This window comes from Pecten maximus, chromosome 18, assembly GCF_902652985.1.
Source record: "Pecten maximus chromosome 18, xPecMax1.1, whole genome shotgun sequence".
NCBI lineage: Eukaryota > Metazoa > Mollusca > Bivalvia > Pectinida > Pectinidae > Pecten > Pecten maximus.
In genome coordinates this window covers 7839683-7855954 of record NC_047032.1, presented here as the reverse complement: position 1 = coordinate 7855954, position 16272 = coordinate 7839683, and the positions used below count along the sequence as shown (strand labels likewise).

At 37.0% G+C, this 16272-nt stretch overlaps 1 protein-coding gene across 1 annotated transcript in view; it reads left to right on the top strand.

The window, feature by feature from the left end:
* The window catches only part of LOC117317007 (protocadherin Fat 4-like), a 33398-nt gene extending 17126 nt beyond the window's left edge, over positions 1-16272 (top strand). The window contains 13 exon segments of the mRNA XM_033871784.1: positions 229-525; positions 675-992; positions 3278-3442; positions 3818-3961; positions 4667-4789; positions 5254-5445; positions 5601-5788; positions 6494-6713; positions 7632-8151; positions 8578-8634; positions 9186-9229; positions 14912-16172; positions 16251-16272. Coding sequence (XP_033727675.1) covers positions 229-525; positions 675-992; positions 3278-3442; positions 3818-3961; positions 4667-4789; positions 5254-5445; positions 5601-5788; positions 6494-6713; positions 7632-8151; positions 8578-8634; positions 9186-9229; positions 14912-14988 — 2345 coding nt within the window. The 3' untranslated portion in view covers positions 14989-16172; positions 16251-16272.

Below are 16272 nucleotides of genomic sequence, written 5' to 3'. Positions count from 1 at the left end.
ATAATTGATTTCGTTTTTTTTTTCGGATTTACCACATACCTTAATATTGATACTGCTGCAAGAGTATGTTAAAATCAACCTGCGTGTTGTGTATATGGCCAAAAATGTGTAAAGGAAATTGATAGCAAAATTTCATCTTACTACCTCTTCTAAATTTCCTTTACGATTTTTTTTTTTATCTCTCCTATCTAAGCTTTGCGCAAGTCACCAGATTTAAATTATTTCCAGTGTACGTCGATGCTGGTGCTGGACTAGACCAGGCTACTACTCCCCAGTATACGATCCCAATCGTCTGTTCAGACAATTGGGGCTCCTCGACCGGAACACTCACCGTCAATGTGTCTCCTAATGGCGACCCGGTGATCACAGGACTTCCGGTCACGGTGAATGTCGACGAGACCGAGACTGTCGGGCGGGATTTGCATACTTTAGCTGTTACTGACCCTGAAGGGGACCCTATCACGTGTAGCGTGACGTCAACGCCGACCGGTCCTTTTTCCATCGTTCAGGATGTATCTATTCCGGGTACTGTAGCTTAATATCGTTTGATATTCGTCTATAAACAAGGCCGATATACTGAAATTAATTCATACCGGATATTCTTTGAATACATATAAAGTAGCAAAATGAACTCTTTATTACTTGTTGTTGACAGTTCTACTTTAATCTTCTAGAATACAAAGTCCATCTGGATAACGATGCTAACCTACAGCTGAGCACTGCGGTAGCGACGCAGCACGTGCTAACTATCACGTGCTCTGATGATAATGGAGGTACCAGTTCAGCAATTATGTACGCCGACGTGGCCGGAAATACAGCTCCAGCATTCACAGGGTTACCGGACGTTTACTCTGTCTCCGAGAATCAGGCAGCTGAGATTGAGATTTGGGCCCTTTCTGTGACAGACGCAGAGTCAAACGTGTTTATCTGTAGTATTTCTGTAGCTCCAGCCAGTTCAGCTTTCGACCTCAGAAAGAATAGCACCACTGGAGGTAGGTACTTACACCATCGCAGTCACTAATCACTTCCGAATATGAGATAACTTGCCTGAAACTTCCGGTTATTAAATACGCGAAAATAAGCGCATGCTTTATGAAAAGACAGTGCCAGCATTAGGTATGTATTTGTCACCTTGACTTTGAGAAAGGGGAACGCGTTAAGGACGAATTGAGTGTGTATGCACCATAGGTTGGCGTGATATAACTTAGCTCTTCTAACTATAAGGTCCGGAACGTTTTTGACAGATAGCCAGGGTTATAGATAATGAGTGAGCGTTTTTGACTGCTGGTCAGGGTTAAAAATAAAGAGTGAGTGTTTGACTGCTGGTCAGGGTTAAAAATCAAGAGTGAGCATTTTGCAATATACGTCAGCGCTGTGGATCATGAGTGACATTTTGGACTGTGTGTCAGGTTTATAGATCAAGAGTGGGCGTTTTGGACTGTTGGTCAGGGCATGGGCCATGAGTTGGCTTTTTTGACAGTGGGACAGGGTTTTGGATGAAGAGTCAGTGTTTTAGACTTGGTCAGGTTTATGGATTATGATTAAGCGCTGGTGATTGGGTCAGGGTTTTGGATAATGGGTGGGCGTTTTGGTCTGTGGATAAGGATTATGGATCATGAGTGAGCGTTTTTGACTGCTGGTCAGTGTTGTAAATAATGAGTGAGCGTTTTGGACTTTACGTCAGCCTTTTGGTTCATGAGTGAGCGTTTTTGGATGTGTTTCAGGGTTATGGATCAAGAGTGGGCGTTTTGGACTGTTGGTCAGGGGTATGGGTCATGAGTTGGCGTTTTGGACTGTGGGACAGGGTTTTGGATGAAGAGTCAGTGTTTTAGACTTGGTCAGGTTTATGGATTATGATTGAGCGCTGGTGATTGGGTCAGGGTTTTGGATAATGGGTGGGCGTTTTGGTCTGTGGATAAGGATTATGGATCATGAGTGAGCGTTTTTGACTGCTGGTCAGTGTTGTAAATAATGAGTGAGCGTTTTGGACTTTACGTCAGCCTTATGGTTCATGAGTGAGCGTTTTTGGATGTGTTTCAGGGTTATGGATCAAGATTGGGCGTTTTGGACTGTTGGTCAGGGGTATGGGCCATGAGTTGGCGTTTTAGACTGGGACAGGGTTTTGGATGAAGAGTCAGTGTTTTAGACATGGTCAAGGTAATTGATTATGAGTGAGCGCTGTTGATTGGGTCAGAGTTGTGGATCATGTGTGGGCGTTTTGGTCTGTGGGTCAGGATTATGGGGCGTTTTGGACTATGGGATAGCGTTATGGATCATGAGTGAGCGGTTTTGGCTGTGTGTCAGGGTTGTAGATCATGAGTGAGCTTGGTTTTGTTTTGTTTTGTTTATTTTGTTTAACGTCCCATTAACAGCTAAGGTAATTTAAGGACGGCCTCCTGTGCGTGCGACATGCATGCGTGTGGTGAGTGCGTATGTATGTTTTGGGAGGTTGCGTGAGCGGTTTTGACTGTATTTTATGTTATTGGTAATGACTGAGCGTTTTGGTCTGTGTGTCAGGGTTATGGATCAAGAGTGAGCGTTTTTGGAGTGAGAGTCAGCGTTTTTGACATGGTCAGGTTTATGGATTATGAGTGAGCGCTGTTGATTGGGTCAGGATTATGGATCATCAGTGAGCGTTGTCGGCTGTGTGTCATGGTTATAGTAAAGAGTGAACGTGTTCGACTGTAGTATAGGTCCCGAGAGAGCGTGTTTGACTTGGTCAGGGATATGGATCATGAGTGAGAGCTTTGAACTGTGGGTAAGGGTGATGGCTCAAGAATGATAGCCTTTTGGACTGTTTTGCATGATTATGGATCATGAGCTAGCGTTTTTTACTCACAGTAAGAATACCACATTACGAGATTGCGTTATGGAATTTAAGTCAGAATCTTGGATAATCAAGAACGTTCGTGTTAGTCTTGCTGTCATTTCTGTCATTTGAATTATTTTTAAGTAGACAGATTTTATATGACCGATATCATGTAACTGAATTTCACGACAGTGACGTGGTTGAACGTAATATACTATGGTTGATCATCATAGACTATGAGTGAGAGTTATGGAAGTAATGTGACGGAACGTCAATAAAACAGTCCCTTATCACAGTAGGGCTGACTGAGTCCGCCGGATAGAAATCATCGAAAACTACCCGTATGATGTTATTATCATTATCTTTGTATTCGTTTAGAAATATACTGTTAAGAATGAACCAGCCTCAATTGTTAAAGTTTCACCATAGTTTCCTCTGAATATAGCAGGATAATATGTTTATTTACAGTTTACCAACTCTATATCCTGTCCAACCCCGGATTTAATCACAACATATCACCATTATACAATGTCACATTCACCTGCGTCGACTCCCCGTCGGGGGCCTCAGGGACAGCTGTCCTTACCGTAGATGTCATCGAAAATCGTCCACCAGAGTTTACCAATTTACCAGGTAATTAATTGGTATACTAATATGTCGATTAATTTAGTTTGGTTTAGTATTATTCAACATCCTATCGATAGCTCTTTCCTTTCATTGTCTTACTGCTCTGAATGTCTGTGCTTTCTTTTCTTTTTATTACCGATGTGCCACATGTATGCATGCAGCGTATGTGTTTTGGGAGCCTGCGGTATTCTAGTGTTTGCGATAGTACGTAACTCATACAGGGTAGCCAATGGGTATTTCAATATACCTGATATTAAAATGGAATGTTTAACCAATGTAGCATTTAATGAAGGCGTGTACGATTATATGAAATTATGGAGGATTGGACCAATATTCTAAATTATAGGGTGATATACTAACATATGTTGTCGGTGTTGACAGGGGCTGTTTCGCCCGATCAAGACGCATTGAACACGGCTATATACACCAGTATTTTCACCGTAACTGCTACTGACGCAGATCTGGATCAGGTCTACTTCAGCATGGAGGCCACCCCGACCACCGATAGTTTTACTATCAACAAAGGTAGCGATGACGTTGTACTAACAAACTGACGAATCATCAACGGTTGGTCTAGTGGTATATGTCTATATATGAAAACAATAATTATAACGATTGATAAAAGAGAGCAAACCATTCGTTCTTGACCAAACAGTAAGCCAAGAGATTACCCCATTATTTCGAACAGAGTTTTTGCACTTTAATAGCATGAACACTTCAAAAATATGGAATAATAATGATATGAAAATCTTAATGCATTCCAAGCAGAATATGAGTTGTGAAAAATAATCAGAAATTTAGTTATTATTAGTTTAACATATGTTTTATAAACCATGTGGGGATAAGGGGGAAATTGTAAATCCTTTTTCAAGGAAAAGTCATGTATGTTTCAATGAAAAAGGCAGGTAAAAACAATTATCAAGCTGACGTTTCCTTGGAGAAGATAAAGGTAAGGGTAATCCCAAGGAAACCGTTACCAGGCGGTCGTGTCTGGTCAACTTTGAACTATAGACAGCATGTCATGTATCAGATTGCTTTTGTAGAGAATACGTACTATATAAGATAATCTTCCTAACTTAGTTATTGTGGGAAATACTGTTAGGGCTACTGTTAGGATGTACTCTGATTGCGAGGGTTCGCTTGTCGAGCCCTGGATACGATTTTTTTTAATATCCCGTACTTTATGTTTGCATCAACTTATTGTATTAATATTCTTGTTTATCGTTTCAGCAACTGGAGTAATAACAGCAACCAGGAATCTACAAACAGAGTTAACAAGTGTATACGTGTTTAATGTGACCGCTACGGACAACAAACTCTCTACCTCAGCGCTACTCAGCCTCTCTCTCACTAGTTCGTACATTTCTGTAACAAATATTTCATCACTAAACTTAGAAATTATGTCTTAGAAATTTCCTGTTTGTACAGGGAGCATGGACATAGATATAAACTGATATACAAATGGCCAGAAAAAGAAATGCTTTTCTTCGGATTACACAAACGGCACCCAAGATATAGCAAATTCCAATACAAATTAAGAGCTAGATACAATAGAGTCAGCATTAATTAAACTCCACTATACAGCTGTCTCAACCTTCAAGGGCTCGTTAGTGACGCAAAATGTTGATAAATGAATGATTTACCAAGCAATTTTGAATTTTGAACAGCGAAGTGAAATATTTAACGAGCAATATGGATCTTTTAAATTTTGAACAGCGAAGTGAAATATTTAAGGAGCAATATTTATTTCTTTTGATTTTGAGCAGGGAAGTGAAATAGCTAACGATATTTACACGTGTAAAATGTCTTTGTTGTAGACCTCAACACAGAGCCAACCATTACCAACCTCGCTCTCAATTCTGTCACTTCCGTTTCATTTTCGGAAACTACCGCCTCTCGCACTGTATTATATACCCTGAATGTAAATGACCCGGACAGCGGACAGACTCAATATGTGACATTTGACACCACACCTGCTACCGATGCTGCCTTGTTTAACTTGACAAATAGTAAGTATGGAATAATTTTCAAATTCCTATCATTAAAATGTGTCAAAATGACAATATTCATACCAAAAGCATTGAATACAAAGCATACCTGAATTATTTGATGACTAATATACTTTTGTACAAATTAAATAAACAAACATGAATATCTGTTGCAGACGTGCTGTCGCTAGCGCATCGCAAAAGTTTTAATTATGAAGGCCAGGTCACATACACGCTTGACTTCTATGTTACGGACGGTATACACACAACAGGTCCGTACCACCTACAGATTATAGTACTAGAGAAGGGGGAGAAATGCAACTTCGACAAGACACTTTATGAATACTCCGTTGACGAAGGAGGGGTACGTACAAATTGGATATTGTGTTTTTGCAATTACGGAATCAAATGTGGATATACATTTATCGACGCTAAGATCTTTTGAACAGTTGGCACATTTTTTAATATTTACATTTCCACTGTGTGTTCTCTATATGAAGGTACTAACAAAATTAGCGTTCATTCCTAGGTGAACAATTAACCTGTCGCGTATGAATACATACAGTACATTGTTGACGGTGCCACGTAGAATGCATAAGTGTGAATATAAAATCGCGTTTGATTACACATGAAATCATGTTTTATCAACTTTAAAACTTGTTAATAATTGTAAAATTGAACTTGTGTACTTGATTACCTTTCCCGCCAAATTGCAACTATCTGTTTCGCTGCTACATCGATCATTCAGCTGTTTCGTCACTACGTATAACGAACGTAGAATACTGTTTCTTATGATTGTTTTCAAAGATTACGTTGAAAAATAATTTTGAAATGTAAATATAAGAAATAATTGTTATTTTTTGTTGTTCATTGGTGTATGAACGGCATTTTTTGACAGATATTTCACTATGACGCGCGTAGCGCGTCATTTAAAATATCTGTCATAAAATGCCGTTCATACACCAGTGAACAACAAAAAATAACAATTATTTCTTAAATAAGGAGCAGGGTCGCCAATATTAATATGATACCATAATGATAATAACAATAAAAACATTCATATTTCCAGATTGGATATCCGTCCATTAATCTTGGATTCTCCATAACTGATCCGGATAATCCAGATTCCCATATGTATACAATTATAAGCGGAACAGACTCGCATCTATTTGCCATTGATCAGAATAGCGGCATCCTCACATTTGCCGTGGATTATGATTTCGACAGCGGCAACCACCCACAGAACGCGACGATTGTCATCCAATGTACAGACACATACTCTCTGACCGGTAAATGAATTGTTTCAGGATATAAGTAAATACCCCAAACTAAACAGAATGTTACTAACACATGTCAACTAAAACGATACATAGCACGTCCGTGAGTTACCAATGAGTGATGTTTTTATTGTGACGGCACAAAATATCCTACATTGTACATTTTTCGGGAGTGTTGTATGGTTTGTGTTGTTAAACGTCCTATAAACAGCTGTGGTCATTAAAGGACGGTCCCCTCTGTTTTCGAGCTGTATATGTGTATGGTTGTTGATGCTGACTTTATGGTGATACCTCACTAAGCATGATGCCGTAGACACCCAGCTGGACAGCTAATCTGGTCAAATTATACTGACTATGGGCGAACTCCTAAAACTGTTGAGCGTGAGGAGTGAAAACTACCATATTTTTGGATTTCTGTATATTTCTTCCAGGGTACAAACCCCAATGCCTTCATTATGGGGAAGAACGATCAACTAAAGGCTAAACGAGAAGAGTTATATTGGAGGACTTAGTTCATCACATATACATATATTTCATGTGGTAGTGGTATGGTTTTAGGGCCCTTTAACACCATTGCACGGTCGTATGATAAAATGTATTTCCATTTTGATATAGAGGAAGGCTACAAATGAAATACTGTGGTTGATATTGAACAGCGAATGAAGTACTAATTGCTTGTAAATAATTTATTGTATGAATATGATTTGGGGAGGGGCATTAATTCTGACGAAAACACTTAAGTTTAGAGAATTCATCTGAGTGACCTAATTTGTAGCTGTTATATAAAACAATAGGAATTATTTGTTTAGGCTTAATTATCTTCTGTTAAGATGTGTGTATTATCTCGGAGGAAAATATTTAGTCTTTCAATCTAATAGTTAATATATTATTCCTGAATTATTTTATTACCTGTGTTTTTATCCGTTACAGGGACGGCAACCGTGTCAATATTCATCAGAGACATCAACGACAACATACCTGACTTCAACGCAGGAGGTTATGTAGTGGAAGCGAATCAACTCCATAGCCCTGGGAACATTATCTGGACCATGAACGCCAGCGACCGGGACTCGGGAAACAATGCTGAAATAGAATATACTGGAACTTCTTCTACCGGCGAGCCGTATTACAAACTCGCCAAAAATGGCCAGATCATATTACTTACAGATCTGACCTTCGAATACGGTACAACACATCGGTTTTATGTGACAGCTGTGGACCATGGAATTCCGCCACTGACCGGAACTACGTATGTTGATATTGTATATAGGTATCGGACCACTACCACGCCCACCACGACCACTACCACACTGGCTCCGACGGACTTTTGGACAGTGGAAAACATCGCACTTATAGCGTCTCTGGTGGCTCTAGCGCTGTTGGGACTCATGTTATTGCTGTGTTTGTTGCTCAGAAACGCAGGTTGTTGCTCTGGATTGAAATGTCCAACGTAAGTGTGATAGATATATCAATAGTTCCCGTCGGCATGGTGCCAGGCAATGCTTATATCTATGTCAGGAATTCGGAAATGGCGTAGACGCGCGAGGGAGGCTTAACGAAAGCGTATCGCAGAGTAGTTTTAGTAAAGGGAAAATATAGTCTTATGTCTGTATGAAAATATTCGAAGTATCATATGTTATGCTGAAACATGCTGTAATACTTTATTTAACATACTGTTTTGTTGTAAAAAAGAAACACAAGTTACCCGTACCTTTAAATGTTATTATATACAGCATGGTAAAGCAATGGGGTAAAGCTATGTTATGCAATACAGCACGATATTAGTAGTATTGTGCGCAGTATGTCTGTATACCAGTCCTAAGTTAACTTATAAATAGTATTCTTGGTGTAAACCTCGTCATTTGATTTTTCACAGAGACTGCAGCAAGATGTGTAAATGCCCGAAAAGAACACCTAATCGTGTTATCGTGACGTAAGTAGCCTTTCCTGTTTATATATATTATTATATATAATGCTATGATATGTCTAAGCAATTAAAGAAAAGCTATTGCCGCTTTAACCCAAAGGCATAAGTGAAGACTGACAGAAAGAGATATCATTGTAGAGAATGAAAAGGAAGATAAAATGACCCAAATTTAGTCACCTCTTACGAATAATGCAATTAAAAACCATCTTTTTAAAGACAGGAGACATCCGAATGTAATTAGCTTTACATATTTGTTCAGAAGTATAACACGACTTACATAGTTATGATACAGCAATTCGCAGAATATGTTCTGAGATCAAATCAAACTCTCACATTGTAATATCAGAAAGCAATGAAATAGAAATATTGCTAAATGGTAAAAGTTGAAATATAATTGAGGAAATGGTACATCAAATGTAGATTAAAACGGTCGTGTTTTACTGACATTGCACAGTCAGACTACCAACAAAAAGTTGCGACCTATATTTACAATATTATACTATTATTATAACTTTTTAATCTATGGCATACATAAATATACCATTACACAATTTCAGGCCGAAGAATCCGAAAGCTACAGAATGGAAACTTTGGGATAACAGTAAGTTTTATTTATGTTGGTAATTTAGTTAAAGCGTGCATGTTCTCTACCTGAATGGGTTTAAATATCGTCAGATCATTACTCTATCGTCAACATAAATAATTGTTGTTATGCACTATTTCCCTCTTCATCCCCCCCCCCCCCCTTCCCCAACCGCCGCCGACAACGAAATCATGTGTACAACAATGAAATTAACACGGTTGAACTCTCATTCCCTTATATCCCTATACACAAATTTTCATTAACAGTGGACAATTTTAAATTTCGACCAATCAGTCTTCCGTGTTGTTACTATGGCAACAAAACCAATTAAGTTGAGTTATCAGTCCCTTATTTTCATTAAAACCGAACATTATGTAAATGTCGACAAATCAAAGGCAAGTAAATGGCGGCCCTTTTCTAAAAATGCGAATTTGAGGTTGCAAAAGTAACCAGTGTTCCATGGTGAATCTATTTAGCACATGTCATGAAAATTGGACAATGCTTAATAATACACCGCTTTTGTTTTTGAAGTGCAATACTACTCCTACATGCTTAATGTCATCGAAATCAGACAATATCTTAATATTGACCAGAAGTCATCTCCGGTGGCCATTTTGTTTTTGATTTCAATTTTTTATACATACTTCAAGTTCATCCTGTAACCATACCTTCACAGTTTTATTGGATAGTAAAAGAGTCATTGCGAATTTGTTTTTAGACGGACAGACAGACAACCTGATTCCAGTATATTCCCACCCCCATCCCCAACCCTAACATGCAGGGGAAGGTGTATAATGATAAAAGTCACTAGCATTTATATGCACCTGTTCTGAAATGTTATGAATTGTTCACATTGTGTATAATTCCTTTAATTGAAATCAGATGCATGGAATAAAAACAACAATGGCGACATGTTTTATTCCGATACAGATTGGTTGTCAACTGGAAATGTAAAAAATGGCAAAATTTGGAATTATTGTATATAGATACTCGTAAGTAACCGGTATAATGACTGTTTCTACCAGGGAAATTTAACTGTCATTGGTTTAAGTGATGTAACCACAAGCCAGGAGTGGAATATGTGTGCATTTAAATTGCATCGCCTCTCAATGTCGAATGCAAATTGCAGATAGGCTAGAAAATTGTTCAAAATATATTATTATGTGGAAACCCTTGCAAGTGTACTAAATTCCCATGTGCTCCGGAGGAAAGACGCCATATAATTATACGTAAAGATTTATGCATACTTTAATTTCATTATATACTACATAGATAGAGCAATATATTCCTTTGGAATTTTTAGTACATTTAAACCGGGAGGAACTCTTTATGAATAACTTAATATTTTTGCGTTGACAATAATGACGTTGTTGGCTGGTATCTAACGTATTTAATATCAATAATACCCCTACCCCGTTTATCATCTTTTGTGGCTTTTTCTCTTACATTTCAATTATTTTTGATTGATATCCGTTAACAGGTCACCGACTGTCTAGGCCTAATTTGTCATAAAAATGAACAGGTTCATAGATGGCGTAGATGGTTCGTAAGTTATTGAAAGAGTATTTTGAATGCTTTATCTGTGAAATAAATTCTGAACAATTTGTTTATTTTATATTTCAAAAATTCGAAATGGGCGTGGCATGAATATTAAAGGTAAAATACTTAGTAAAGTAATGATGGGATATTTTTTTTATTCGAAAGGCGAACTCAGTTACACATAAGAGTAAACAAAACTGATACATATAGGTACAAACGTGAATAAGACACTGGATGAAATTACTTTGGCGATTTCAACAACAAATTGGAAGGGGGGGGGGGGGGGGGGGGGAGATTTAGCTCTATGTTTTTGTAAAGGAAAGAGGTTTTTTTAATAAGATTTTAAAAGAGTCACTCTTGGTATTTGTTTTAATCATTACAAAAAAATATTTAATAATTTATAATATTTAAAGGGGAGGGGGTTAATATAACACTTTCCGTTCAATAATTCCCTTTCTTTTGTACGAGTCATATTTAGGCATAGATGTTTAGATAGTAAAAATGTGAACAATATAACATTTTTCTGTTTTTATAAATATCATATTCATCATATGTTGCAACATTTATATCTACATTAAGTAAATAAGTTTTGTATCGTGTGTACTTGTGTAAAAAAAGTAAAATCAATTTCCCGTCACTGTGGTATCTTGAATGGTAATATGGGTATCATCAAACAATATAATTACGTGTACAGTTATCAAGTCAATTAACGACATACAGTTGATACTTAGCTCTCGAGAATGCGTTAAAAACTTGAGTAAATCCAGTTCCGAGTTTCGTTTAACATAAACGGAACTGCAATGTATTAGCTTTATCGAGTTTTGGTCCCAGTTCCGAGTTCCGTTTAAGAAAAACTGAAATACTATGTATTAGCTTTATAGGTTTTGGTCCCAGTTCCGAGTTCCGTTTAAGAAAAACTGAAATACTATGTATTAGCTTTATCGGTTTTGGTCCCAGTTCCGAGTTCCGTTTAAGAAAAACTGAAATACTATGTATTAGCTTTATTGGTTTTGGTCCCAGTTCCGAGTTCCGTTTAAGAAAAACTGAAATACTTTGTATTAGCTTTATTGGTTTTGGTCCCAGTTTCGAGTTCCGTTTAAGATAAACGGAACTCGGAACCAGTTCTTTTTTACTTAACCGGAACTCGCAACTGGCTTCAATTTTTTGTTTTCGTCTTATCATATTATGTCACCCTCTACCCTCTTATTGGTTGAAATTAATATATTTTCCGATTTTGATGAATTTGGTTTGTCGGTACATCATGTGATACCGGTCACTCTCGTAACCTCACTTTCACATTTTATCAAAATGGCCACAATTTCCTGGCCTCTGATTGGTCCAAATTTAAATATTGACCGATATTGATGATATATGGTATAGGTACACGATGGGACGCCGGATACTGTCGTTACCTCACTTCCACATTTTAAAAAATGGCCGCCATTTCCTGGACTCTGATTGGTCCAAATTTAGATATTGTCAGACTTTGATGAAATTTGGTATGTAGGTACATCATGGGACACCGGTCGCTCTCGTTTTAACAATAGCTGCCATTTACTGGTATCTGATTGGTTCGAATTTCAATACTATTCGCTTTCAATGTGTTTGTTTTGAGGGATACCGAACACATTGGTATGACTACGGGGGCGTTTTGGGGACTTATTATTCTTGTTTCTTCTCATTTTTTTCGCCGCGGAGGTTTCCTTCACTTTTCGCATAAACTTCTCGGAGGATCTTCATGAAAATTCACAGACATACTCTTTAACAGGGGGAGGGGGTGGGTGGGGGAGAAATCTGGGAATGCACACTTCTTTTTCGTGATCGGAAATCCAAGATGACCGCCAGAGCCAATTTCCCTTTTTGGAATTTTGGTCTCAAATTTCGATAAAATTGGTACATAGAGGGTTTTTAAGGATGCAAAATAACGTGGTAACATTTGGTTGCCACGGTAGCGAAATGAAGGCCTTTGATTGGTTGAAATTAGGAAATTGTCAGATTAAAGTGAAAATTGGTATAGACATGTTATAAGGGGGTACCGAACAAAATGGTATGACTGCGATGGTGTTTTGGGGACATTTGTGATGGTCCCCATTTCAATCAGTACTTGTTTTTTTTCTAATACACAACCTAAAATAATATTAACTGTTTTCCAAGATTTCAACATTTGAAAAAAAAATAATGAGATATTTCAATACATAAATATTCCGCTTATGAAGTTTGTCTAACATGCTAAATCCATTGAAATATTCATATTATTTATATGAGGTTTTTTTTTAGTTTTTCCTTGCGTTGTCCTTGGTGCTTGTCTGAACAGATTTTGCTCTCTGAAGAAATTACAAAATTGAAAAAAAAAAAAAAAAAAAAAAAATTACATGCGTCTCGTCTACCCAGTTGTCAAGATATCATGGCCGTTCAATTGAACCTGAAGTCACCTAGTAAATGGTCTGGACTTTAGTGGGTCACAATTACGTATTCGTAAGGGTACATGAGCACTACCAGCTATTGTTATCTTTTTTCATGGGTTATTTGAAGCTATTGTATACTGGTAGAATTGAAGCTAACTCACATTATTAAATGGTCCTCCCTCCAACAGTGATTTCGCACTCACGATAAAGAATTCATCTTGGTATACCTCAATCCGTTATTGAAATGATTTAATAATGGTTTCATTGAATTCATTCTATACTGGTATTATTGAATCATATGCAAAGTACATGGGTAGTAAAAGGGAAAATCAAATTGCACTTTTACTAACCTATACATTATGATAGATCATATTGGATTAGGGTATGAATTAGGGTACTTATAAACGCTCAAGTATTATAATTGCATAGGTATGTAGTTTCTCAAACAAACAACAAAGCACATTGAATGATACAGGACATTCATTAAGATCTAAATGATAGGATTGTTCACTTACCTGTTTGAAAGTAATACATATCGTGGTCTCCATACCTATAATTATACACTATAGGGGAGCATTACACCAACAATCAGAAACACTTTGATCAAACCCATCTGACGTCCGTTACCTTTTTTGTATATAACTCGGTCATCTGGGTGTTTATAGTAACCATATTTCAAGTAGTTGATACAAATCTCTAAAATGAATATATTTTGCTTGATTTAGTATTTCGTCCTATCAACAGCTAAGGTAATTTAAGGATGGCCTCCACAGTGTGCAAGGCTGCAGCATTTTCGTGTTTGCGTGATGATGCCGACTTCATAGTGCTACCCCACTGAAACATACTGCCAAGGACAATCTGCAGTAAACACCACCCTGTCACATTATACTAAAAACGGGCGAACCAGACGTCCCACTCCAAAAATTGTTTCTTTGATGCCACGTCTACAAATAAATTCAATATCTATACTAAAACATTAGGATGTCGCCAACTCATTCCGGTTTTCTGCACCTTTTTTTATATTAGGATTTAATGTTAGAAAATGTTATTACGCATAAGTATTTAACGGTGATTAAACGTCATGCAATCTAATTAATGAATCCCGATTTAAACAATCAGTAAATAAAATATAGATTTCAAACGATACAATGTGTATGTTGACTCAGATTAGCATATAACCGTCACGGCGATCTGTTTAACTTTATAATCGCTATCATTTAATAAACAAATATCTGGATGAAGTAAATATTTGTTAGTCTGATCATCATTCAAAATAATCATTTATCAAATAAAACACGGTTCAAAGATTAATCAATTCTAAACAGTTACTCAAAATGCCATCCTTCCTTAATCTGCTACCCGTCAGCACTATCCCTAAACCTGAAAAGAAACTGATGAAAAGCTATAAAAGACAAAAACGAAATACCGAAACTGGCCAATTATATAATGAACGTAATTATCTTAAATCGACTCCATGTATTATAGAAGGTACCAATCAAGTAACGGTTAATTATAAGGTTGAAATTCTTGTTTTGAATCGAAATTGAAATTAAAATTGGGACTATTAAAATGAGACATATGTGTTACCGGCAACAATTTACGGCCTCGCTTCGTGTTAAGCTTTCGTTAGGTAAATATTGGTGTTTCCCAAAACATTTAGTTAATTGACAAACAAGAAATATTGTTCGTTACAATTTAGAATTTACAACGTTTTGATATCACCTACAGGTTATTAAAACCTTTTTGTTATTTTTAGATGAACTGAACATACAACGAAAGCCATTCGTTACCAACGTAACCGAGACGGCCATACCACAGACCATGAAAATGTAAATCAAATGTCAGCAGCCTGTGACTCATACTGGAATGTCCATTCAACAGATTAGGAGAAATTGAATGGAGAAAGCACGTTTCGTATCACAAGCAACGAAGATGTAAAATGGACAAAGGAGATGGATATCTCCTTTTAATATTGAATGGTCATGCTATGCCCAAACTTTGACAACAAAAACGTCGTTTCAAGTCAATTGACACCGTGTCATCCATGTTAAAGACATGCCGATTAGACATTCTGATATTATCTTTAACTCTACAATGCAATCCTTTTGTCACATTTCACCACATCATGAACAGAAACGCGTGACATCTTTCCAATTGGAATCTGGTCTACGGCTTGCCTCTTTCGGATTGAAAAATGTTTAACGCGGGACCTTTTTCCAATTGTAAATTATTCTGTGTTTCCGTCATAGCAAGAGGACGGACCAACAATGACTCGACGACTGTGGTTCAATTAAAATGTCTGGGAATTCCGAATGGTTTCGTACGTCAGCCTTTTTCATCTGGTAACCTACGCAAACCAATACCACAAACTGTTATAATATTGATATATGTTTTATATATAGTTTGTGTAGCACTGGAATTTGAGAATATGAATATTCATCTATTTGATTGATATGTAACAAAATAATCTGACTCAAGATAATTTAATCGTGTTTTAATGATCGTAACTTCACCGGTTATATGCATTTAAACGTATTTATTTTTTTAATGTATCGATTTACTGATATATATATATATATATTAATTCACCTTGTGGTTTAAACGGAAGCGCACTTATGGTCTGAATGATGAAAGAGATACCAGGTTGCCTGTGGACGGCCAAGTTGCGTCATAACTTTTTACGCGAGTCCGAGGAGTTGAGACCAAGAGAGTTATTGGAAGCGTGTTCTCCTTGCGCGACACGGCGACTTTATTTAATTTCATCAAAAGGCTTCATTATGCATATTCAAGTATGTGTAAAATACATGTACTAAGTTGTGTATGTTTATGTCTCATGTGCCAAATTTAATTTATTGATCACATACTTTAAAAAGAACTTGTTAGGATAAAATGTCAATCTAGAATTATTAACAATTCAGTCATAGACTTCTTCCTGTAGAAATGTGTCGGTAGGTTAGTATAGCTATTTCGTTAATGCTACACTATTTAAAGTATATTTTATGCCGTGTGTTTATACAGTGTTCATCAGTCAATTTCTATTCCTTCAAATATTTCACCCATAGTAATTTGCACTGATTTTACACTGACGTTACGAGATGTATTTATAGCAGTTATTAG